General features: G+C 29.2%; 3 protein-coding genes across 7 annotated transcripts in view; 2 read left to right on the top strand and 1 right to left on the bottom strand.

Moving 5' to 3' along the window:
• Window positions 1–13,645, top strand: LOC132753624 (sperm axonemal maintenance protein CFAP97D1-like). 3 transcript variants are annotated; one of them, XM_060744116.1, is made up of 7 exons: window positions 1–229; window positions 1,035–1,115; window positions 5,800–5,918; window positions 6,250–6,439; window positions 6,851–6,949; window positions 8,574–8,633; window positions 9,319–9,463. In XM_060744116.1, exons 1-7 carry the CDS (start codon window positions 113–115, stop codon window positions 9,412–9,414), a joined length of 762 nt encoding a protein of 253 aa, XP_060600099.1. In that variant the 5' UTR covers window positions 1–112; the 3' UTR covers window positions 9,415–9,463. The 3 variants fall into 3 exon arrangements, with proteins under 3 accessions (XP_060600099.1, XP_060600100.1, XP_060600101.1); XM_060744117.1 differs by lacking the exons at window positions 8,574–8,633; window positions 9,319–9,463 and adding an exon at window positions 12,020–13,645 and having other exon boundaries at window positions 2–229; XM_060744118.1 differs by lacking the exons at window positions 6,851–6,949; window positions 8,574–8,633; window positions 9,319–9,463 and adding an exon at window positions 12,020–13,643 and having other exon boundaries at window positions 6–229.
• Window positions 13,646–16,909: 3,264 nt separating this feature from the next.
• On the bottom strand, window positions 16,910–24,757 carry LOC132753626 (A-kinase anchor protein 14-like). 3 transcript variants are annotated; one of them, XM_060744121.1, is made up of 6 exons: window positions 24,615–24,757; window positions 23,192–23,469; window positions 22,724–22,903; window positions 22,000–22,052; window positions 20,208–20,225; window positions 16,910–17,253 (listed from the first exon to the last, which is right to left on the bottom strand). In XM_060744121.1, the coding sequence occupies exons 2-6, from the start codon at window positions 23,453–23,455 to the stop codon at window positions 17,169–17,171; spliced, it is 600 nt and encodes a 199-aa protein (XP_060600104.1). In that variant the 5' UTR covers window positions 23,456–23,469; window positions 24,615–24,757; the 3' UTR covers window positions 16,910–17,168. The 3 variants fall into 3 exon arrangements, with proteins under 3 accessions (XP_060600104.1, XP_060600105.1, XP_060600106.1); XM_060744122.1 differs by lacking the exon at window positions 20,208–20,225 and adding an exon at window positions 21,555–21,566; XM_060744123.1 differs by lacking the exon at window positions 20,208–20,225 and having other exon boundaries at window positions 24,615–24,755.
• Window positions 24,758–24,833: 76 nt separating this feature from the next.
• LOC132753625 (cell division cycle protein 16 homolog) overlaps window positions 24,834–27,367 on the top strand; it is a 28,415-nt gene continuing 25,881 nt past the window's right edge. Inside the window, exon 1 of the mRNA XM_060744119.1 lies at window positions 24,834–24,986. Coding sequence (XP_060600102.1) covers window positions 24,864–24,986 — 123 coding nt within the window. The 5' untranslated portion in view covers window positions 24,834–24,863. The remainder of the gene's footprint in view (window positions 24,987–27,367) is intronic.

Raw genomic sequence — 27,367 nt, forward strand, 5'->3', positions numbered from 1 at the left:
GTCGCGCTTGATCACGTGGTTCAGTTACCTGTACAATAATATACACAGGTGTCTAGGTTTACAGTGATAGACTGAAAAAGGACAGTTGTGAGTGAATTTAATATCAGAAAAGATGCATAGCACGGGGAATACTAGGATGTTCCGCTCTTACCAGAGTATTTTACCATCCAGTAATAAACTTTTACAAATGAAATGGGATCAAACGTACTACAAAGAGCACCGAAGACTGGTAAGTTTTGTTACCCCACCTACTGTATTGCTACTGTTTACCAGTTCAAATATTTGCTGTTAGTATTAATAAATACTTATAGGTTTTTGATTACACTGTGTTATCAAGGATGTGTTTAAACCAGTAATTAAATACACACAGACATTTTATTAGTTTTAAATAATTATAAATACACATGTACACAAGAATAACACATTAAAACTTTAATTTGTCTTTATTTTTCATTTTCAGTAGACAAAATATACATAATCATGTTTTTTATGTATGTGTACAAGTTAAAATGGTATTCAAAGTTTATTGACAAAAAAAAACAACATGTTTTGTTTTGGCTTTGATTCAGTTTAATAATTAGCATGGTATACATGGATATCCATCTTTTTTGTTAATTCAAATATATCACTGCTTATTATTTAAATGATGTATGGTTAAGTCTGGGCGATACCAGCATGTACTATATCTCAACTTGGCAGGTATTCATGCATGTATTGAAATTTATAAAATGTCACATCGCTTTATTGTAATGGGGCTAAATTTGTGTCAAGCTAAGAATGATTTATTCTCAGATGCTCTTCAATTTAACCATAATGGTATTTGCTTTAATGATATTATAACTTAGTGGAGAAATACGATGATGAAGCACGATATATTGGATGATGAATATATATAGATAAGTTTAAACAAATTGTTCATTTGAATTGTTATTGTTTACTCTTTGGAATGATGAGCAAATCTCTCTGTCATTGACAGTACAGTATGTAAAGATTGCACAAAATGTCATTATATTGCTTTATTTTGTAATTAACAGGTGAAGGAAGCCCAGCCTATGGTAGACACAAAAGCACCAGCAACATATATGCATCTTCATTTGAAACTAAAAAAATTACAGGTATATATAAGATACTAATGAATGAGTTTTAAGCTTAAAGAACTAGGGTCTATTTGCCCAGTCAGGCACAGAAAGCAACTTTCACTATCTAGTATGGACCCCATATGTGTCACCACTCATATTTTACCCATAAGGGTTATTTTGTGCATTTAATATTTTCATTGAAATACATGAGATATATAACTGAATCAGTGTGCATCAAAGGCCATTATTAGACTAGAAACAGAGTGATTCTCACTGCTAAACTGTGAAACTTGACATGTATTTAATGTCACTTGAATGCAAAAAAAGCATGTTCTTCAATGATATTTTGTGCAGCAATTGATTGCAGGATAAAAAAACTTAACAGGCCCACAACTGTTCTACCCTCAACCAATAAATCTACGTGCAAACAATTAACAGGTGTGTTTATCATTTTAGTCAATATTTACAAAATAAATGTTGCAACGGTTTAAGCTTTCAGCATGATAAACATTGCAATAACTTTACTGAGATGTTTTTTTTTCATCTGACAAAACATGTAACTAATCATCTTGTTCCATATAAATGTAGGAGTCTGTGGTGAAATTATATCTTTTGATGACATTTTATTTCAAAAACGCCCAAACTACAATGTGTAGGATAGAAGCTTTAATGGTTATATCTTCTCGGAATAATATAATTTACAAAAATATCATAATCAATTTATATTATTATTGAGTTAAATGAAGTTGCCATGGAGTCAGCACTGGTCCGATAGATCAAATCTATTGCCCCCAACAGACTAAGTGTTATTATCTTCATAGATTATGTATTGATTAATTAAATTATTGATTAACCCTGTCATATTCCATTAATTGCTTTGAAATTCTCGGGAATCTTATATTGATTTATGGAATTTACATAATTATATTCCATTGATTGGTGTTTCAAGTTTCTTCTATCCACATTTTAACGGAAATGAGCCTAGCTTGAGTCTCATAAAATTCTATTCAATTACAATTTCCTTTTGCTTTTACTGCATTATGTGTCAATACAATCAATGTCATTATAAAAGAATAGAATGTCAAAAATATAATAGGTCAACTCTTTAATCTTCTGCTTTCTTTCTTTGCCTTTGCCTATGTACAATATTATTTAACCCATATAGGTACATGTACATTGAATTAACAAAAGAATAAAGGTGGACATTTATTTGCACATATTATTTTCCTGTCTTTACAATATGGAAATTTCTTGAATGATAATTTTGCAGGTTACGGTAACTATATTGTAACCTGGGTTATTTAATCTAGCTTTTGGCACATCTTTATTTATATATGGAGAGAAAAAAATCATAAGCATAATGTTCAGGCATTCAAAGCGCTTCCAAAATTGAAATTATGGAGTTTGTTATTATTTCTTATTATACTAGTTTTTTTATTTCAACAGGGCACAATGAATATTTAATATCACGTTTTGATATATACAATTAAATATATACATTCTGGCATTTCATAAATGCAATAATGGTCAGCTGTTCAGACATGTTCAAATTAATCAACCTTAACACTTAATCAAATCTTTATTATAAATTTTAAACCCTAATTTCTATAGCAATTATTTGCTAATTTATATCATGTGCATAACTGTCAAAAAAACTTTGATAAATAAGATTTATTCTTTTAGTAAAATTGAAAATTGCAATTATTAATGTCTTACAATAAATACCAGTCTTAAATTCAGGAATAACAATCATTTAAAAAAATTGAATTTTTGAAATATTCCCTATAAATGATAAATGGTTTTTGCCATAATTATATAAAAGATGGACAAGTCTTTTTTAAGATATTTGGTGTTGTATAGAGTTTAATACTTCAGCATTATTCTATATTGCCTGTATATATTTATGAAGAATGGATTACATTCAGAGATCTCCTTAAAAACAAAAACAAGATTATTATAATATAATAAAACAAGAACAAGTTTTGAAAAATAAATTGAAATAATTAAATTGCAACTAAATTGTTCCTCAAACTTATGAACTTTTATAATGAATGTCAAAATTTCAATGTAGAAATATCAGATTTGTAGTTTGCACTCTGCATTGTTTTTGTTTAATTTGAATTGTTCTTGCTGATTCAGCACTTTTCATTTTTACTACAGTACAAAAAAACATTATCTTTGTAACTGAAATATCAAAAAAGGTTCCATTAACCCCATTTAAATGTACATTTTGTATAGTGAACCACTTTACAATATGTAATATAATTTCTTCAGAGACTTTATCTTCCAATAAATGTGCTATAGATTACAAACTGTTCATGATGGAAAATTTATGGCTTTAACACATTTCTGCTTTCATTCCTAATTTCCAATAAAGGTTGTAGTTAAATCAATAAAAATGAACATCAGACTTATTACGGTATATTGATTGTTGGATTATTGAGGAGATGACTGAACCTCTCGCGGCAGATCAAGTTTATTACAGAGCATGAAAACCGTGATAAACTTATTAAAACTGTTGTAACTTATTTAAGTGCCAAATTGATTATTTGCTACAGATACCATAGAGTAACATCTCATCAACTGCTATCAGTTTTATTTTCAATAAAGAAATGTGTGAAAATTGTTAAAATTTAAAGGATGTACATTAAAAAAATTCTCAGTTATCTGCTAAAATGTCTTTAAGATGTTTATGAATAGCATAAAATCATTGCAACCGGAGAACTTAGAACAAAATATATAAGCAATAATAATGTTTCTGATATATACTTATAAATAAAATATTGAGAAATATATTGATAAAAAAATGCATATTTTCCAAATTTTTACTGTAAAAATTTATTTTTCACTGCAGTGAAACATATTTTCTGTATTTTCACTGGTGTCTTGTTGGACTACTTTTTTCTTAATTCAGCCAAAATACAAAATTAAAAGAGAAGGCAGGAATATTTTTTCTTAACTCCGCAAATACACAAAAGTCAAAACTTAAGGAGAATTTTTTAGAATTGTAAGGTCAAAAAATATAAGAAGTATGTATTAAACAGAACATTCAAGTTTTTTCATCTTGTGATATGAAAATTATCAAATTTCACTAATGACTACTGCCACTCACGAAATAGATATTTTCATACCACTCGATAAAAATAAATCCTGTGTTTATATAGAAAAAACTTGAATATCCTCTATTTTCTTCCAATAAATGATTTATAAATAAAGCTGTAAAACTGCAAACAAAATTTTACTGACATTTCAAATTGAAAATTAACAAACACTCCACAGTTTAATCGTACATTAGTGTAAAACATGTTAAACCCACTAGGAGGTGTTTTATTTGCATACCATTCAAATAGAGAATTTTACCTACACATTCCCATTAAACCTTTCAATTATTGACATTTAAAGATTTTATTTTGCTAAACCATTTTGGGAATCTCAAGTGTATGTTTGATTGTGATGTGATATTGATGGTTCTGTATTGATCGCTGTTAAATAAAAGATGACAGTTTGTGTAAAATCATGCCTTATGATATATCTAATTTCTTTAAAAAAAAAACACTTCTTAAATTGAACACAATTTATAACATTACATACCTAAAGGCTCTTATTTTAATTTATAAACCATCTGAGACTTGAATTTTATTTTAAATTTGTAGTTGAACATTTTTTGCTGATAAAAAAAACAAAACAAAAAAACAAACTGTTTTTGTTTTTTCTCTGCATGTTTAATGCTTTTATTGTAAGAAAATAGTTATAAACCAAACTGAGCTAAATATTCTATTTAAGACTTTTTCATCATAATGTTTGATAAAAAAAAATTAAGTAACTTTGATTTTCAAAGTGAATATTAATTATATACGGCAATTAAGAATTACATTCCATGTTTTATTTTAAATTGAAACTTTTCATTCCATTATGAACCCTCTTTTAAAACTACTTGCACACAATAAAGAAATGTCAGCTTGAACATCTGTTGGTTATATAATTTTAACATTTTGATAATGGAGTGTTTCAGGCTTTTCTGAAATCAGTGCAGCTTGGACAGATATGGTAAAAAGGTCTAATGTAATTTAAACATGCATTTGAAAATGCATGTTAATTTCATGCAGTAACTTTCAGACTGTATAATTTGAAACAGTTTTTTGTTATGTAAATTGATTGATAAAACACATAAGGAATTTAAATGAATTAAATCGAGAGAATGATTGGAAACAAATAAAGATAATATAAAGTCATTTTTATTGTCATTATTAAAATTTCATTTAATTTTTACATGCTTTTGTACTAAATATCATCATCACTATGACAGCACCATGTATATCAGTGATTCTCCCAGAAAGATGTTTATCATTTTCTGTTTTCTCTTAATGCTTGTATAATTATAAAATATGTTTTATTTAACACCTTTACCAAGGGACGTTATTTATGTCATTATCTTGAATATCAGGACCCAATTTCCCACATAGTGATCTCCCCTTACAGGATTAGCTACTTTAAGTAACTTAAGCGCACAGAGTTTGTATCAGGACCCTCTTATGGGTGAAACCAGTAGATTTTTTCCCCATTCTTAAAATGGTTAAAAAAATTCCTGATAAATTATTACAATGTAAATTGGAAGTGGCATCGCTTCATTCTTTTTTTTCCGCTATTTTATCCATTACATTTTGAATATATAAACATGACTGTATATATATATTCATTATGTTGCATTTATATTTTTCAGCTTGAGGAGGAAAGATTGGCCACCATAGAGCGTGACAACCGTATCCTGCTGGAGAAAATGTCTTACATCATGAGAACTAGGGGACGTGTAGATAATAGAAATAATTACGAATATAAGAGGTGAGATTTTTTTCTAAAAGGGTAATTGATATTAATATGCCCATTATCACAATGCAGTTTAAAATCAGTTCAGAACAAGTAATTCTGTATGAATACATATAATTTGACCAGACTCTATCCTAATTGTTTTTGCAACCTTAATATTCATCATCACTATTTATTAGTCTGCTTATAAAACTTAAACCAGTGTTTGTGTTAGATCATGATCTGAGTAGGGTTCAAACCCTGGTGATTAAAATATATAACAAACCAATGCAATATTATCTTAATTTACCTTTCTTTTTGTATAAACTGGTATTAACTAAGACTATTTGCCATATCATTTAAACAGTTTGAATAGAGAGAAACGTCAACGAGAGTTACTAAGGGTAACTAAAGAGAACCAGGCAATATTGAAGCGTATCATGATGAGAAAACCAGAGTACAGCGCCACCAAGTGGCAACAAGAATGGGAGGAGAATCAAGCTTTCATGGACAGTATCTCCCACTTCCCCAAGGACTGGTGGATAGATGAAAAACAAGTGAGTTTTAAATTATGATTCTATAAACATGAATTGAAAAGTCAAATGTTTGTAAATGGCAGTAGCCAAATTGGAAAAATTAGTCATCATTCTGATGAATTGATTGTAAATTTTCAAGTAAGATATCTAGCCAACTGATGGTAGAATGGTAGCTCTACCTTTTGAAGTACGACTTTGAACAGAGAATGGATGAAATTTATAAACAGCAGAACGTAGTCAAGTTTAAAGGAAGGGTTGAATATTATTTAGCTTCCTCAATGTTTAAAAAAGTAATAGAAGTTTCCTGAAAGAAAAGGGGCTAATTTGCTTATGTATCAGCTGATATGATCAGCTATACTTAGGTAATACTTACAAAATGGTGCTATTAATGCCAAACAGAAATGATAATTCTTTTGCTATGCAATCATATAGAACACCAATGTGAGTCGGACATCTTTGAATCGATCAAAGACCTTCACACAAGGTGATCGACAGAGGACAATGTCGGTTGAAAATTCACCATATGGAAAGGTATTATAAAAGTCACAAAAAGTCCACAGCACGTCACATCAGTCTGTCAATGTTGCACCGCTAATTCTTTAAAATTAATATGATATTTATGTTGTGATAAAAGTAATGTTGTTTTTTTTATCAAATTACACAAGAATTCATTGTACACATCTTGCACTTGTCAATCATGAAACTAACTACATATATCATTATGAAATAGTCATGATTCACAATATTTTTCATAAAGTCATAAAAAACATAATTCTCAGATTGACATTCCTGAGTTTTGGAACGACAAACAGTGATTATATCAAGCGATAAAATCACCGATTTGGATATATTATTTCAATTCTAACACAACATCAACAAATAAATGCTTCCGTATCTGATATTCAGCTAATTTGCGCCTGATTTGTTTCAGTACTTATTTTCACATTTTTAATGGGTATAATACATGTATATAATGATTACGTCACATGTCTAAATATAGAATGTCAACAGTGATTTTATAGCATAATAACACAAACTTTTGGTTCTTCTATGTTCAATAGTGAAAAATGTGGGTCTTGTTAGGATTGTCAATAATTCACATTACAATCCTGTCATTATACTACAGCAATTATTTCAGTTATGTCATTAAACTATTAAAACTGGGATCCATATTACAATCATCTCATTCCATAAAAAACACTTCGGTTATATAATATTTTCTGCATAATTATTTCTGGTCAAAAAGTTTGTTTTTTTGTCACATAAATTATGATCTGTTTTACATTTAAATTTCATGGAATAAATTGGTTTCTATTTTAATTTTTATCATGCACAGTTTCTATTATATCCCTTATCATGGTAGATAAGTCTATTAAAATGTTTTTAGTGACTAATAAAGGTTAATTAAAATACATTGATGTACATAGAAATAATAAGTAACAGTCTGTATGTACACTGTTCATTTATTAAATATTTTTTATTCAAAATTCTATAATATTTTGACACTGTCTGCAATATCTATATCTTAAAAAATTGGAACAATTATAAAAGCACTAAATACATCTTTCATTTTGGTGTTGTGCATTTTTCACTCAGGGTGTATTGCTGCATATCTTGGGCTTTTTCAAAATCTCTGAATAATGAACTTCTACCTTTTTTACTGTGCAGTATAATCTGGGTAATTGTGAGGTATTTGATTTTTTTCCTACAACTTACAGGAATTTGCTGTAAGAATAAATGAACACTTATTTTTTACACTGTAAATTCATAACCTTGCACTTTGCATTAAAGAAAACCAGTATAAATTTATGCATGAATTATATTTTTAAGACCAGTTCAACAAAAAAATATGAAAATGTCAAAAATAATTCAAATAAAATGTTATACATACTAAAAATAACATATTATACAGATGTTTTTGTTAAATTGGTATATGGGTATACCAAAAACATTTTGATATGTTTAGTTTAAAAAAAAATCGTTCAAACTATATTTGTGCCACAGTATTAAATTATTGCTTTATTCATGTTCATATAAAATACAAAAGCATAATTGAATACATTTTATAGACTTAAATTATTTTATTATCACTGTGCAAATTAATTGATAAAAACATTATTTCAAATATGACTGTACAAAACTGCTGTTATTTTAGCAACTTCCTGGACTAACAAGGGGAGAAACTCTGTATGACAGTGGACTCACTCGCTCACAGGTACCTTAATCAAACAAAATCTGATTGGTAAAATAAGTGAAGTTTTTTTTTCAACAACATAATATTTTGACATTTTATTATCATTTAACAATAATATAACAAACTAAAATATCAAATAAATATGGTCACACTGGAAAAACATAATTTATTTCAAAAGAAAGTTTTACACTAGCTATCTGTAAACCATTTGCATATTAAACAAGAAGTGTTTAATTCTGACTTAAAATTAACTTTACTGGTTAAGTAAAACAATAAATCCTGTATCTCAATTTACTGGAAAAGTCAAAATTGATTCTAAATTCTGTAAAATACCAGTGCTTTTCAGTGCTAAAATGTTTTTTTATTGCCCTGCCTTGTACAGTAATTTAACTCTATTATAAAGCCCAAAATGCTCTGGACCATAACTTGGAAATATCCTGACAATTCAGGTTTCTGTATTCCAGAGGCTAAAATTGTGTTTTTTGATCAGACTACATGTACCAATATACAGGCAGAGGTCTATTTTACCCAGGGGATGAAAAACATGTCATTCTCAATATCAAAGAATAGATAACATTTATTGATTTATATAGACATTTAAATTGATAAACTGACATTCATAATATATTCAAATATACAAAAAATGGTCATTTTGAAAACAATGAAAATTAATTGATAATAAATTAAGTTGATTTATTATTTAAAGAAATCAGGCAGCTCAAAGAAATCAAAGAGTGAGAAATCTGTGATAAAAGAGAAAAGTGAAAGTGTACATGAAGAAGAGGAAGAAGAAGAAGCCTAAATTATACATTATTTAATATCACATTATAATACAAGGTTTGACCATGCACCAAGTTGTTGAATTAATGATAAGCATCCCTGGAATTTTGGTATATGGGTCCACACACATAATAGTCAGGTTGATGCAATATGCACATTATCTTCTTTGCAATTAGGTTGATGATAAACTAAAAGAAAGGTTTTATCAGAACTGCATTATTTTTAAATATACAGTATAAATTGTTTCACAGTGTAACTAATAAGTAATGTAAGCTATATGTTAGGGGAAAATTTTTTGTTTGTTTTTATTTTTTCGAAAAGCTCTTTTTTTAAAAAATTCTTCACCATATTTTATGTGAAAAAGATGTTTCTTTTTTGTGTTAAAAGTTGTATTTTGTATAATACATATGAGCCGCGCCATGACAAAACCAACATAATGGGTTTGCGACCAGCATGGATCCAGACCAGCCTGCGCATCCGCGCAGTCTGATCAGGATCCATGCTGTTCGCTTACAAACCATATAACAAGAAGAGAAACTGATAGCGAACAGCATGGATCCTGATCAGACTTCGCGGATGTGCAGGCTGGTCTGGATCCATGCTGGTCGCAAACGCACTATGTTGGTTTAGTCGTGGCTCGGCTCATATGTATCTTTTTATCTGCAGAATTATAGCTAATAGCAAATAAGAGATGTTTTTTCATGAAGGCTTGAGTTTTATTTATCATGATCTTTTATTGAATTAGTGAATTAAGACAACAGCACCCTGACTTATTCCTGGTGACATGCAATTCTGTGAAAGGTGAAGGATTTTCAGAACCCAAAATTAAAAAGGAAATAACTTAGATGAATGTTAAACGAGCACATTTTTTTTATACTAATTATCCTCACACTACATATACATTCTGGTATATGTGTAGGGGTATATGTGTTGTTTGGGTATTTTGCATGTAAGGTACAATGTGTGCACAAGTTTTCAAATATTCAATCTTTCTTCACAGCATGGTCAGTATAATGTAGTGAAAAAAGTGAAGTTTTTTCACCATTTGAAGGGTCTGCTTAAAAAGGCAAGGCAGTTTGTTAGTCATTTGATAAAAACATGAAGTTACTCAATAAATATTGCTGTCAATTTTGCTGACATTAAAGAAGAAACTCACAGTTGCTTTTGAATTTGATACACTTCTTCAAATTTAAGGGATTTTAATATTAAAATTGAAAAATTGAGCTACCAACAGTAAAGAGTCTAAGGCTAGCTGGACTATATACACACCGGATGGCAATGTCTAGGAATCACTTGGTGCAAGCACAGGTTTAAAAATAATATAATGACTTAATTCACATTCACGAGGATACACAACACATTACTAAACCATCAAGGTCATTGCTCATTTTACTAAAAACAACAATCATTAATTGTATTTAATAAATGTTATTTCATAAAAGTTCACTTTGTTTTACCATAACAAAAATTTACTTTATAACACTTAAAAAGCAAGCATTTAACTTTAAGCCATGCCCATAAATTGTTGACTGGAAATCTACACATAATATATTATTTCCCTTTTCTGTCTATCACACCGTCCTGCATCCATGCTGTCTATGTGTAGATTGACAACACAGTGGAATGTGATGGGCATTTTAGTAGTTTATAATTATTACCGTATATGGTACTGAAATCCTGTTATAATATATATATGTCAAATTCTTAGAAATAGCAAGAAGAATACTTATTTTCTCTCTCATTAGTAATGATCATCAGAGATGTCAAAAATGTTTAGAGGGTTTTTTCCTCCTAAGCACATACAGAATATAAAAGTTTTGATAACCTCAGGGCAATATGTTCAAATCATCTTAAATAGTTGCACTTTAAAAGCATGACTTAATATTGATTCGAGAGAAGAAGAAATATCTTCTTGAAAGTATGTTAATGATAGGTTGTTAATTAATTTAGACTGATCCGAGTATTAGATTGATAAATTTTTAAAAAAAAAGAAATTAAGACATTATGGTTGAATGTAATATTTAGCTACTTAATCTCTGATGTTCATTGATAATTTAAATTATTCTTGTTCCGAGGAAACATTGATAACTTTCAGGGAATAATGTCTATTATTTTCCAGGAAAAATATTTTAATCATGGGATATGTTTATCTCATACATTATGAGATTTAATTTCATATTTTATATACATGTACTGAACTTATGTATTGGACTTGTCTTAACTTCTTTCAATTTGGAATTTTAAAAGACTTTAACCTGATAAAACCTGTTTACTGCGACTGAGTCTTAGAATCTATGTAACCAATGCAATCATGGTCTACACAACTTTTGTTATTCAGTTAGTACATAATTATTTTGAAATTTTTACTAAAAATGACGAATAGTCATGACCAGATTAGAAGATGGAGATGGACAAGTCTATGAATTTTAAAGTTAGTTAGATTATAAAAGGTAAAGAGATTTCGAGTTCAAGATGCCCAGGAATATAAGAGGTTGGTCAGACTAGCATAATGACCACAGGTTTGCCAACAACTCACTGTATATAATTACAGGTGGTGACGATTTTAGCCACTCATTCAATGTTCTGAATGTTTTATAACTAATATGGATAATACTTTCTTTTATCAGAAACCCGACAGTGCAACACCAAAACAAGTAGAAAAAGAAAGTGAAAAAGAAAATGTAGAGCGTAATTCTGATGACCAGAAAGAAGAGGAGAATGAAGCCAGTCAAACTCAAGAAAAAGCATGAAAATAAATATTTGTGAACCAGTCTATCAATGTTTCTGTGCCGTCTGCTTGTGGCAATTTGCTCGTTGAAATAATTTCTTACCTCATTTGAAAAATGATCATCACTTGACTGTTGAACAGAGGTGGTCATACAGCAAGGCCATTTTGTGCTGACATAAATAAATGATTATAATTTATATAAAACACTGAAAAAAAGAGTAAAAATCTCTATGTTTGTAATTTTGCACTTTTTAAGGTTTTTTTTAAGGAATTCAAATTGAGTTTCACTGCCTTTAGAGTTTTTCTGTTTGAATGAATTTTGATGAATGTTCCTTTTTCATCATTCTGCTGTAAGCAATATTATAATATGAAAACAAAATATGATATAAAATATTTTATTCTTGGGGTTATGTTGATGTCAATTATATTTCATTGCAGCTATTAATTTTATCTGGACTATTTTTATATCAGTTTAATTATGAAAAGATAACTATTTTTTAAAAAAAGATCTGGTTTTATTTGCTTATAAATTTGTTGATACAGTGATCATCCTAGTATGACACAGCTTTTATTATTGTTATAAAAATGTCTGTGTCTCCTAGAAATCTAAGGCTGGGACATAATATAACAAGACAATTAATTGACAGCCTAAATCAATAAGCATAGTGTATAAACCATTATACCTGTGTTAAATTAGTTATTATGAATAATTACTTGGATAAATTTTCATAACATCATGTTAAGACCACTTAGATACAAAAGGACTGTGTTTAAATCTTATATGAAGGTTGCCTTATAATATTTCTGTTATATTTATACACCAGTTACTATGAACAAAGAAAATTTCACAATCGTCAACAAGACAAAATTGCAGTGAGTGTGCCTTGTTGAACACAAGAGAATCTTCATTTTTCTTTGTCTCTATTTATTATGTCCGAGCCTTTAGAACTTTTAATGTAAAATATATATATAGATTATGTATATAATCAATAACTGTATTGTTGCTGTATCTTTGTGTGATCCTTTTTTATTTCATAATCATTATTATGTACAACAATATTTTATACATGTACTGGTATTATATGCATTATTTATAAAAAAGATCTGTGACTGTATACATTGTGATAGAATGATTTCAACTAAAACCTCAAGTTACTCACACAACAGCGGCACAGTTTTCCTACTTTATTTGGTCTGTTACAAGATTTAGATGAATTACAGACCACATGATATCATTTAAATTATATGTTTTTACGGCTTAATTTTTTCAAATTATTAAGAAGAATATTTTCTATCCATTTAAAGCCGGAAATATTTGCACAGCAGTTCTGCTATGTCAGTTAAGAACCAATTTCTTACACTTCATACATATTTGTTATGAGATTTTTTCTTCAATGTAAACATGGAAATTTGCATATGGAGCTGCAAAAGATAGATTTCCATGAAATAATATCATTTTTTCTTGTGATCATTCTTTAATGACTGAAGTTAACAGTATCCAAGTAATGTTAAATAATGACAGAATGAAATAATATTTAAGCTATGACATTTCACATAATACTATAATCATGAGATTGTAGTTATTATATAACTCTTACATTCTGTGCAGTGTGAAATGAAAGAAACTATTCATTACATTAAACAAAAGAACAAATACATGTATAAATATCTGATTTTGATAGATGATTTTTGTCTTATTTTTACAATCTTATATTTTAGTTATCTAAAAGTTTAGTCTTGCGTGCTTTAAAAATAAGTTACCCTCAGAATTTTTTTTTTTTTTTTTTTATGTATCTGTATGTACACTTTTGTTGCTCAATAGAATGTCAAAGTAGTTAGATATTTTATAATTTTACTATTATTTCTTTCAGCCAAAAGAACAAATATATTTTTATTCAGTTAGAGCTTTTACTTTTACAACAACAAAAAAAAACAAGAATAAAAACACTAGAAAAAATGTGCTATTTAAAGAACACATGCAGTCAAAAAGACGATTGTCAAAAAGATGATTTTTTAAACTTCATTACAACACCATTATTTTATTACTGTTATTTTACATCGATCTGTTACTGTATTTGAGAAAGATCTGTTATATTATTTGAGATCAATTTGTTATATTTGCTTAAAGCAAAAATTTAATACATTTCTATATTTATTTTTTTACTTTACCAAAGATATTTTACCTAGGTTATAATGAACAATTTCCAGTATTATTGTTACAACCTGAAAAAATCTGACCAGTTTCTTTATTTAATATGCATAATATACAGTCAGCAAATAGAAAGTAATGCATTAATTATATTACACAGAAAATGTCTTTATCTAAAAGTCTTGTCAATATACATTTTTCGAGTTTTTCTATTGGTCAAGACATGACAAATCTGATGTATTTATAATGATATTCAAATATAGAAGGTCAGTTTTTTGCAGTTACGAAAATTTCTAAGTTCAGTAGAATTAAAGTAGAACTATCAAAATGTATTTGTGAAACTTATGAAATGTTGATCATATACAATATGTACCATGTACATAATTATAACATGGCAATATCTGTTTGATATCTATGTCACTTATGCTGTAACAAAAACTGAACTATATATCTAGTGCATTAAGTATTATAATATTCCTGCGCACTATAAAATTGTATTTATATTATATGAAACACTGAGACTTCAGTTTATGCATTTTAGAGTATTACACAGTTGCTGTTATTTTCATTTATATCATCGCAGGTTTTATATAGATATTTTCAATATTTCATCAAAAGGTATTTGTAGAATTGTTTCAGTATTATAAATATTGTTTGTGTAAATTCTGTTGACGAAATATATATATAGATAGGAAAGGTAGATCTGACTACAATATATAGAACAAAACCGCATGTTTAGATATTAGCTTGTGTAATGTTTAAGCCCTATATAATAAACCTTATCAGACTGGAATCTAAATTGAAGAAAATTTGTTTTTAGTTGTCATGATTGCTCGCGAAGGATCTCGCCATTCCCGATTTTTTTCCTTTAAAATTTAATGTTTCATTGCTAATAAATGCAGCTTCTTTAAGGCATCCACAATATCTCCAACATATTAACGTCTCGAAATGTAAATGTTAGAATATAGACTTTAAAAAATCAAAGAAGAGTCAATATTAAATCAGATGAATTTGATTGTGTTTGGTAACTTAACATGCCAAACTTACTACATGTAGTTGTATGATTTTTTCATATTACAATTCAATGCAATTTTTTTGTAAGAAATGATAATCTTCCTTGTACTAAAGGATTTGGAAAATTATCAGAAAAAAAATTGTTGCTTTTAAAAAGCATCTAACCAAATAACTATAACATTATATTTTAAGTTCTGCTTGGGTTCTTCTACCACTAAAGCTAGAAACAAGGCAACATTCTAGTAAATTTAGATTCCAGTCTCATATAGGTACATTTTATCACCAAGCTTTTCTGTGATTATATAACTTTTATTTCATATTAAAGATACGTTTCTTTTTGTGATGTAACACTATTTTTACATTGAATAAAAATTTAAGGACTGAAGATGTTTTCTATTTTTTCCTCATTACATACAATAATAATGTGTTTCTATTGTGAAAATGCACTACTTGTATACCATTCAGTTACATGCCTCTTTTATTTCCAATGACTGGCAATAGATTTTAAACAAAAATGTGCCTGTCTTGTTCTTCACAATACAAGACCCTAGCTAAATGTTGCAACATGCAAAAAAGTAAACTAAAGTGAAGCAAGAAAACAAGAGCCGTCAGAAGGACAGCACTCTTGACTATTCTTAGTGCTTGAAAGTAAAAGAGCCTTGATAATGTAAAATTTTCGCAAATGGGCCAATTTTTTCCCAAATCCATGTAAGTGATAAAAGGCCTTTGAGAGAATCCTATTATGCTCCAAAAGATTTTTTTTAGTGTATAAAATTTCAACTTGTTTCAAAGCAAGATCGGATGTCAATGAAATATGAAAATATCTGAGGTGGTAAGCAAACTATAAACATAAACATTGTCAAAAAAAGGGGCAAAATTCTGTCAAAATGCTTGATAGAGTTACCTTCTCTTTTCTACAGGTTTGGGGCATGATGGTGAACAAGTGTGCAATGTCAATGGACTTTGAAAATATTTTAGGTGTTACAAAAACTTAAAACATAAGTGAACCGTTAAGCCGACACTCAGGCGACTAGGATAGCTCTATCTTACTGTTATTGATTAGACGAGCTAAAAACAAAGATTAATGCAGGGACATGAAAAGCTGCATTCACCTTTTTAACTTCACTGTTTAAAGGATGGCAGGCCTGGGCTATCCCACTTGCCTGGACGACAAAATCTTTGTAACATTTTGCTTAGTTTTAACTGCAACTTCTTGTTCAACATCATAATTACCTTTAACAACTAAAGAATTTTGTATGTACCTTCACGTTTGACATCATAATAGGTCTCTGTCCACTGAGGCCCATAACTGTAGCATGAATTTCAACAAAATTATGGTCCTTTATGAAAATTTCTGGTTAATTTAGATTTGTATGCAACATCAATCTTCAAATCTACTGTAGCAATTACCTTGAAACTTTAATACAATCACTACCTTCGGGATCATTACTGGTGGTCACTGTCCAAGGCCTTAACTCTGGAATGGCCTTTGACTGATTTATCACCCTTTGTATACTTTGAAATGTTGCAGCAACATTAACTTTTTATAAAATACTGATAATATTAACAGTAGTTTATGTTTTTGGAATCATAATTTAAGGTCACTTAAAAACAATAAAAAACAAATTTAAAGTTACACACATCTTTTAATAATCAATACAAAATTTATAATATCACAGTAACTTCCTATAAATAGAATTTTTGACATATAAGAAATATTAAATAGAATTATTGACATGTAAGAAATATAAATAAAAGTCTTTGTATAAAGAAAAAAATCTTTTATAGTTGGTGAAAACGCTCCGTAAAAAACATTTCTTTCTGTTTTTTGTTTGCTTTTTTCCCTTTAAAATAGTATTTAACAGGGTTAGTAACGTAAGTTTGTTCAGAAGGCTACTGCTTGCATCATAAGAACTTTGCTCTCGATGACATCCTTCAGCCATTTCTCCCGGAACCTTGACTGCCCGGGCCTGAAACATACATAAAACACTGTTTTAAATTGTCCTTCAGTTATCATTGGGTCTGCTTGAAAGAAATCAAATTATTTAAACAAGGGAGGTAATTTTGGTTTTAATTTTCCTATACAAAATCATAAATATTTTCTTTATATATTCCCACCTAGGTTCTTTGAAAAAGTTACATAATTATAATACAAAATGATTCAATTGACAATTTGGTCACAGACATTTTAAAAGAATTGGGTGATCTTGCCCAGAAAATGTTCACATACAATTACAAACATTAAGTTTACAACATTTTAATGAGGATTACCAGACATAGAAAATACAATTGCAGTTATGCTAGACAGAAAGGCATTTTTTTACAAACTAATTACTTATAAATTTAAAAACTCCTGTTCAGTGTTGGTGTGTTTAACTAATTTAAAACAATAAGGATTAACAGATAGCCTCAATAGGCAAATTTCTTTCTGACTTGACCATTCCTATAGTTAACCTCTCATTATTTGTGTATGTAAATGAAATATCATGACCCTATTAACATTAAATGTTCTTTATAACTATGAAATATTCTATAAAATTTACATGTATCTAATTCTAAAATAAAAGAAAAACACAATGATTATCACTAACTACAAAATTAATTAAGAAATATTCTTGCTTTTTTTTTAAACTCTAAATACTATCAAACCTGTAATACAGACCATGTCCTATCATGATATACAGAAATGTAGCTTAAATACCCTAGTTCACAAAAATTGTTTAAAAAGAGACAACTTGCCCGCTAGGGCCACTTGTAACCATAAAAATGTCTTGACTGGTCTTTAAGTAACATAAAATTTGCATAATGTCAAATTTAGACACTCAATTATTTGTACTAATTTTAGTCCAATCTATTTTGTATGGTAATATAATAATTTGTTTCTTTTATAGAACTAACTGTCAAGACTTCTATTCTAAATTCCACATTTATGAAGACTGTCTTTTTCCTAGAAATTCAGCCTTATTGTTTTTCATTTTGGGAAATTCATGTGAATGTTTTGTCGATTTTGGGAATAACATTTAAACATCAAATACAAAGAACATATTAAGAACTAGATTAAATTCATTCAGTAATATAGTGCCATATTAAAATTGTTTTAAACAAAGGCTATCAATTGCCTAGGAGGTCAACAATGTAAGAGGTCAACAATATTTTCGTAAACACATTTTGACGAGTGCATATATTTTTTTTTATTAAAAAGTCATTCAAATCGGCCTTAATATGTACAATAAAAATTGTTTTTTATATTTCACAACATAGAAATAATGAAATATGAAAAAGGTTTAAAAATTTGGACTAATTCTACGAAGACAGTAGTTCATATACTGCATGAACATCTTATAGGGAACATCTGCATGTATCAAGTGGTTAAATTGGCATATAAAAATAAGCTTGTCAGTTACTTAATGGTAAACTTGGAGATGGTTTTATGAATGTATGTTAGTCATTGCCATCTAGTTATTTTGTATTCCAGGTCATGGTCAATAGCACAGGTTTGACAGTAAGTTGCTTAAGTTAATATATAAGAAAAATGTTAGATAAAGCAATGACAAAAATGTTAAAAAAATAAGCATAAAACAGTACAGCTACTAATTTCCTATATCTAAAAGTTGATAATTCAATTGTTTATAATTATTGTAAGTTATATAATTCAGCATCAAATCATTGACCTGCATGTATTATTATATTTGGTGTTATCATCCCCAATGTAATTTAGACCTCATTTACATTGTTCATTATGATATATCAAACAACAAACACCATCTGCACTGTTTATTGTGAAATATCAGACAACAAACATTATCTGCACTGTTTATTGTGAAATATCAGACAACAAACACCATCTGTACTATTTATTGTGAAATATCAGACAACAAACATTATCTGCACTGTTTATTGTGAAATATCAGACAACAAACACCATCTGTACTATTTATTGTGAAATATCAGACAACAAACATTATCTGCACTGTTTATTGTGAAATATCAGACAACAAACACCATCTGCACTGTTTATTGTGAAATATCAGACAACAAACACCATCTGTACTGTTTATTGTGAAATATCAGACAACAAACACTGTCTGCACTATTTATTGTGAAATATCAGACAACAAACACCATCTGTACTGTTTATTGTGAAATATCAGACAACAAACACTGTCTGCACTGTTTATTATGATATATCAGAAAACAAATAGTTAATTGTGATACACTGATATATCTGACAACAAAATAACCTATTCTACACCGTTAATTGTGATATTTCTGACAAAAATGTTTTATTCATGTAATATATATCAGACAATAACTTAACAACTGATTCACTGCTGTCACAATAATGTTTTTATTAAAGTTTGATTATTTTTCATCTATGCTAAAAAAATTAAACAAGCTATTTTCTAAGAAAAAAAGTATTAATTTGATAAAATATAGAAACAATTATTAAGGCTATCAAGAAGAAAAAGGGAGATAGCTTTATCAAAAAAATTATATTGTATATACATTGTACTATACCAAAGACACAAGAGGTTAAACCTAATATTTTGAAACACTTTTTTCACCATTTTAGGAACAGCTGTCCTATAATGTTGCTATTGTTGTATTTGTACAATTCTTGGCAAAATATCAGTAATTAAACTAGCATGCTGATATTTCTATTATTAGACTAGAGGGATAGTTGTTTCAATAAAACTTATAATCTACTAACTATAATCAATTACAGCATGTATAACTATGAATCATCCCTTAAACAAGAAATCTTCGTAATAGCCTTAAATAACTCGATATTAAAAGCAGTAAAATCTACAGAAAAAAAGAAAGTATAGTTCTTGTGTAAACAATCACTGAAAATAAGGCTTGTTTTTAGTTAGATAGTACAAAGATCTAAGCTGATTTCTGATATAGAAATGTGACATCTTACTGTAGGTCTTGGTTTGCACTGAATAAAGTTAAATATTTCATAAAGTTATTTATTTCATACAAATTTTGGAATACAGAAAATATAGCCTCTCAGCAATGATTCTGCAACATAATTAATTATCATTTCTATAATATATTTAACCTAGGCCTGCTGAATTTCTGAAATGGATTAACCCTGCTTTGAGTTTGGAACAGTCATTTTGAAGTTAAATACTGTAGATCTTAATACCAAAAAAAAGGAAGATAGAACTGTATAGAGCCTGGTCAGACTGCAATGATGTGCAGGTTAGTCTGACTTTATTCTGGTTGCAAAGGCAAATCCATTTTGGTTCCAGCAGATAAAGGGTAAAAAAATCTATAACCATGAATTAAAATAATATACATTATAAATACATCCAAAATAATGTAAGCTCTAAAATAACCATTACCAAGTTTTAAAACCCCAATCCTATTTAAAGTGTTAATTGGTAGAAAAAAACATTTAAGAAACAAAATATTGGATAATAAACATAGACCCCAGAATAAAGAAGTATCAACAATGTTATGTTTAAGCTCAAACATTAATGTCCAAAATAGCAAATATAAGAACACAAGAACACATTAACACCATTGTCAAATCTGCAGAAATTGTTAACTAGCATATTTGATATCAAAAGGATATTCTAGCATAAGAAGTCTAATCATATCTCAAACACAAGTTATAACACTCCAACAGTCATTTATGATTGATTTGATTGGGTAAATAAATTTGATCTCAGAATAGAAACAGTTCATTTCATATAACCCTTACCCTAATGTTAAAATGATCTGGTGAAGTTTCCTTGTTTAAATTCAATTTTAAGTATAATAGATTTCAATTTCAAAATGTTTAAAATTGGCAGCCATTACAACCAAGGAAGTTTTTGTAATAAAAGTTTCTGCAACAACATAGAAGAATCTGACCAGACTGCATGGGTTTACAGGCCAACATAGTTCTAAACTGGTGGCAAAGTCAAGTCGGTTTAATGAATAACTCTATAATGATAAAGTTAGAAAATTCTTTTTAATTATTCCTTAGTGAGCATGAATTAAGTCCACTTTGAAGTAACAGATGCACCAATTTTCTTGAACAGAAACATTATATTCATAACAAAAACAATATTTATCTATTGAAAAAAATCTTTGCTGTATAATATTATGGTCTAATATCACAACAATTGCTGGGCAAATGGTTATTCTATGTTAACTCACATCAATATCACATGGATCACACACAATAAATCAACACACTTGTAAAAACTCTAGCCATTTTTTTCCAAACAATATAAACATGTAGCACTTTCATGAGCCTTTCAACAATTATACATACCCGTCTCTAATTCTGATTTATTTAAAGTGTAAAGTTAAGTATCTTAATGGGCCAAAATAACCACTAAAATATCATCTAATGAGCAATTACAGGTCTTTAAAAATTAAATATAAATAACAAAAATATATCATTTGGATTAATGAATTCATCACTTTAACAAAATTGATATCATTTTGTCAAATACACAAAGAAATTATGATGTAACAAATTGCAAAATTAACAATAAACAAAACATAAATATATGAATTCTGATGTTTTCATAGAATTATCTTTAAACATCTATAAAAGCTGAAGTTTTTTTTCTCTTATAAAAATGAGCCTGACAAGCTACATGTATGCTAGAGTGTTACAGTAGTTTCTGTGAAGGTTTGCATACTAAATCCAGCCCTTTTAATAAAACACTGATTGTCCATCATTTACTAATTTCAAAATTTATTTTTCTTACCTGTGTACTAATCTGTTTGTTTCAAACACATAAAATACTTCAACTGGATGAGACTGAAATGATAATAATGATGCATGAAATTTTATATTAATGTAGAATAAAAACAATATCCTCAAGGTACTTCTTGTATCACATGTTAGGTTAAGTTTAAAAATTAATATGAATACACTGTACTAAGTTAAATGGGTTTAAAGCTTTATATGGTTGTTTAAAATTTGTAAAACAATTTTATGTATTGTTAAAAAATACAAATTATATGTAAGATATTTATAAATTTCTATTCAAGCTAGCAGCACGTGCAAGAATTATTTTAGTGACATGCTGAAAAAATCCATGGAATAATATATGTACAGATTAAAACATGTCATTCTTGAAAATATTCATATCTAAATGCACATTTTTGTTAGATCTCATTTGACAAAAATCTAGAAAGGTACAGTTACTGAAATACATGTAAATATACAAATAAACAAAATAAATAAATATACAACACTAGTACATTATACAATTTATGTTCATTATGTTCATTAAACAAAACAAAAAAAACAACAAAAGCCCAGTCACTTCACACTATCTTGAAAAAAAAGAAGATATTAAACCTGGTTAATAAAAAAAATTTCTTTGCAAATCATTTGATATTTCTATGGCACTGCCAGAGTTTGATGAGTTTGTATGTACGTGATGTATCTCAGAGGCAAAAAAAAAGCATTCAAGATTTAAATACCTTTGGTTTGATCTTTGAAACTTGGAATGTAAAGTAAACACATGCAGTTGCCCTTGGTATTGGTTTTCTACGAGTAGGAACACTCCATCGTACACGGAATCTGTGTCGCACGTCAAACTCATGCTCATCTTCACCCAGATAATCAATACAATATAACCAGCTATTGTCATACTTCCATGTCTGTAAGTGATACATGTGATATGTAAGAGATATCATAAGAAAATGAAATACCAGGATCATAAAGGAAACTTACTAACGACTAGAATGGAAGTTTTACTTCCTGTAAATTGTTTAGCTTATCTTATAAATCAGCTGGTCTTGAGCTTTAATTCGGCTATTTCATTGTTGACTGTTACTGTTTAAATTTACTTTTTTAAATAAAATATGCAGACATTTAGAAAACAAATTGTTACTCTTCTCTAACAATTCATTTCCAAAACAACATGAAAAATAAAAAAGTAAGTTAACCTGTATAAACTCGTCAATCTTCTTCTCTGCAAGTTGTACAGAGTAATCACCAATAGATAACCAGGCTATATTATCAATGACATAATCATCTTCTCTTATCAAAGTTGATTCTCTTGACATCTCACTAAATTTCAGAGATTCAAATGTCTTTTCCTTCTCTGACATTATAGATAAATTTGTTTCAAGTCTTTTTATAGCTGTTTCAATAACATCATCCACGAGTTTTTTGGCCTGTTCAGCATAGACATCTGGATCTTGTTCCATGGTTGATATTTAAGCTAAAATATATGGAAATTTACTATATTTTAATGTCACTACCTGGCATTGATTATCTTTAATTAATATGTTGACTAATATTCCTGTAAAATCTTGAATACAAAACTGGTTACTAAAACTGATCTTAAAATTATCTTAGACAGGAAGCACAATGTATAGATTTAAGTTCATAGTCAAATATACAAATGCAATATATTACAAAACAAAATCCAGTATTCAGTCAAGAATACAATTTTTTGTTTCCGTAAGTTTTACCCATGCTGGAAATTTCATCTGGAATGGGGGTGCCAGATGAGTCGCAGATAATTTTGCTGTTATGAATGAAGTTGTAATTTCATATACTGTAGTAAGAAAATAGTTACGGGTGTTATGCCATAAATTTCCACACAAAATTGTTTTAATAAGGTAAAGAAATTAAAATATGATTGTTTATGGAAAGATATGCAAGAAAATATATCTGTCATATGTCTGCGGTTCGTATCTGAATATCTGTCCCTCAGGGACTCCCCCATGGGTGGGTCCACTTAAAGAACAGATATTCCGATCTGAACCAGAACATAATGACAGATATTATTACTCCTAGCGAGTGTTATGATTTATCAGAACCCTGTAAAAACTGTAAAATGTTAGAGGGTAACGAATTATGGCCACCTCATACATGTGAACTCTTAGCGGGAGACATCCACTTTCTACAGTCATATTTTCAAACATTTTTCATAAAATAAGTGGTATTTTCACAAATTAAAAAAATCTCCCGCTGTTTGATGTCAGAACTTTCTTCTTTGTTTATTGCAAATTCTAAAATCTCGCTCTTTTAGAAGAAAAATGTCCCACTTGATCATTCATTCATTGGAAAAAGTTCACATGTAGATCTATGCCACCTGTGATAAATTACTCATATTTTATGAAATAAAACATCTTACATTATGTAAAAATACATGATAAACATACATTATGATTAATTTAAAGTAAAAAATTCAACAAGAAATATTTCAAATATCAAAACACTATGACTATGTCAAGACGATAAAGAAATCAGGCCCCTCACATGTCATGCATGTGAACCCCAGCCATAACATGGCCTTAGCGCTGATATTGTATATAAATGGTTTGCGTCATTTAGCTTGTCAGCTGAAAACATACTTACAATAACTCTTTATGGCTCCCAATGTATAATTTTACAATATTCAGTTTTTTCGTCTATCCTCCATATTTATTTACTTCCGTTTCCATGAACCTGTTTGCTGTTTTAGCCAATCAAATTTGGCTTATCAAAAGATAGCACGCATTGGTTCCCAGCTTTCTTCCAGAACTACGTAGTGAATATAGAAACCAATACGTTGACCAATTGAAGAGCACGTAACATTTCTAAAGCTTCTAATTGGGTAACAGTTCAATGAAAACAAATATGGCGGGCGAAGGAGACAGACAAGAGAATCTAAGTTTTTCAAACACAAAATCACCGTGTACTTTCAACCTTACCCGCTTACGAGAGCGTGTTAAAGAATACATAGACAAGGTTTTAACCACAATCACATTATTTAACATGTTTAATGATAACTAACCAATTTTCAAATCACAAGACACTTGGGGCCGGGGGTTTACACAAAATTATGTGTGACTTTATGTGTGAGGACCTTCCTATGTCCTAAATTGAACATGTTGCAGTATCAGTGTTCGGCCACCCTGCCCCTGGACGCCTTTACAACCCAGAAAAAATAATACAATACTCTTAGGCTTTCCATAAGATACCAAATACAAAAAAGAATTTTAAAAAAAGGAAGTGGCTAGCCAAAAGTTCTAGCCGTACGTGAGTCACTTACTACTAGCCAGGACTCACTGTATTGTCTAGCCGTACGGCACTTTTCAAAATTATATGGAAACCGAACATGCATATGTTATTTTGTGCCTCAGGATTATGATTTGTTGTTTTATTTGTATGAAAGGTGATTTTTTGTTTATAAAGCACATGGATCGAATAAATAATAATCGGAGTGGAATAAATAAAAAGAAAAGAACATTGAAAAAAATGGTGAAAAGCAAAAATAATTGTATAATTTTCAAATACAGTAGATAAATATCGAACATAAAAGCACAATCAATTAATAAGTCTAAATTAAAGCCTACCCAGGGACTGACAATAGAATTTTAAAATGCATTTCACGGAACATGCAAACTTTCCTTAATAGGCCGGTAATTGACGCAATTATCAGAGCCTAACAAAAATATTTTTTTCATCTAAAGGTGTCGAAAATTAAACTTAATGAAACAAAACGGATTATCATCAAAATTTTGTAAATTATTTCAATTGATGGGGTACGTTACGATACCGAAATCAACTTGATTTCGGTAAAGTTACCGAAATCAACTTTTCATTACCGAAATCAACTCGTAAAAACCAACCTAGTTAAAATATTGCTATTATTTCTTCATTATTTGATGAAAAATAGTAAAACAGACTTTCAGTTAAAAAATATATTGAAAATATTTTATTTTAATGATGTTATTAACAAAATGTAATTATTGAGTTACTTCCCTTTGTTCTTAACAACCCGTTACGTGTTTAGCATTACCGAAATCAACTCGTAAAAACCAACCTAGTTAAAATATTGCTATTATTTCTTCATTATTTGAAGAAGAATAGTAAAATAGACTTTCAGTTAAAAAATCTATTGAAAATATTTTATTTTGATGATGTTATTAACAAAAATGTAATTATTGAGTTACTTCCCTTTGTTCTAAGCAACCCGTTATGTGTTTAGCATTACCGAAATCAACTCGTAAAAACCAACCTAGTTAAAATATTACTGTTATTTTTATGCCCCCGCCATGTAATGGCCGGGGCATATAGTGTTACCCTGTTCCGTCATTCCGTCCTTCCGTCCTTCCGTCCTTCCATCCTTCCGTCCTTCCGTCCTTCCGTCATTCTGTCATTCCGTCATCATCAGTTTCCGTTCATTATCTTAAGAACGGTTGGGCACATTCAACTCAAATTTGACATATGGATATGTCATGAGAAAATACAGGTCAAGTTCGAATTTGGTCATGGTTCGATGATTTTTGGCAGAGTTATGCCCCTTTTACTTTGAAAATAATATGAAATTTCAGTTTCCGTTCATTATCTCAAGAACGGTTGGACACATTCAACTCAAACTTGACATATGGATATGTTATGAGAAAATACAGGTCAAGTTCGAATTTGGTTATGGTTCGATGATTTTTGGCAGAGTTATGCCCCTTTTACTTTGAAAATAATATGAAATTTTCAGTTTCCGTTCATTATCTCCCCAACGGTACAACACAATCAACTCAAACTTGACATATGGATATGTCATGAGAAAATACAGGTCAAGTTCGAATTTGGTCATGGTTCGATTATTTTTGGCAGAGTTATGCCCCTTTCACTTTGAAAATAATATTAAATTTTCAGTTTCCGTTCATTATCTCCCTCAAGGTACAACACATTCAACTCAAACGTGACATATTGATGCGTCAAAGGAATGCGCAGGTCAAGTTCAAATTTGGTCATGGTTCAATGATTTTTGGCAGAGTTATGCCCCTTTCACTTTGAAAATAATATGAAATTTACAGTTTCTGTTCATTATCTACCTAACAGTGTAACATATTCAATTTTAATTTGACATATGGATATGTCAAAGGAATGGGCAGGTCAAGTTGGAATTTGGTCATGGTTTGATGGATTTTTGGCAGAGTTATGTCCCTTTCACTTTGAAAATAATATAGATACATCTTAGGAATAAGTAGTTTAAGTTTGAATTTGGTCATGGTTCAATGATTTTAGACAAACTTATCTTTCCTGAATGTTGGAAAAATTTTGAACTTTCAGTTTCAGCACTCATTCTTTTAGCCATTATTTTGGCTACAAATATGCAATATGCT

The sequence above is a fragment of the Ruditapes philippinarum genome, unplaced genomic scaffold (genome assembly GCF_026571515.1).
Source record: "Ruditapes philippinarum isolate M1 unplaced genomic scaffold, ASM2657151v2 ctg1336_1_1_1_1, whole genome shotgun sequence".
NCBI lineage: Eukaryota > Metazoa > Mollusca > Bivalvia > Venerida > Veneridae > Ruditapes > Ruditapes philippinarum.

What these genes read in the sequence shown, in the direction of transcription:
- LOC132753624 (XM_060744116.1), top strand. Translation starts at nt 113, where the DNA reads ATGCATAGCACGGGGAATACTAGGATGTTCCGCTCTTACCAGAGTATT. An exon ending in ACAAAGAGCACCGAAGACTG is followed by an intron (nt 230 to 1,034) that starts GTAAGTTTTGTT and finishes TGTAATTAACAG; the next exon opens with GTGAAGGAAGCCCAGCCTAT. An exon ending in AATAATTACGAATATAAGAG is followed by an intron (nt 5,919 to 6,249) that starts GTGAGATTTTTT and finishes TCATTTAAACAG; the next exon opens with TTTGAATAGAGAGAAACGTC.
- LOC132753626 (XM_060744121.1), bottom strand. Translation starts at nt 23,455, where the DNA reads ATGGAACAAGATCCAGATGTCTATGCTGAACAGGCCAAAAAACTCGTG. An exon ending in AGATTGACGAGTTTATACAG is followed by an intron (nt 22,904 to 23,191) that starts GTTAACTTACTT and finishes TATCACTTACAG; the next exon opens with ACATGGAAGTATGACAATAG. An exon ending in TTTCAAAGATCAAACCAAAG is followed by an intron (nt 22,053 to 22,723) that starts GTATTTAAATCT and finishes TTATCATTTCAG; the next exon opens with TCTCATCCAGTTGAAGTATT.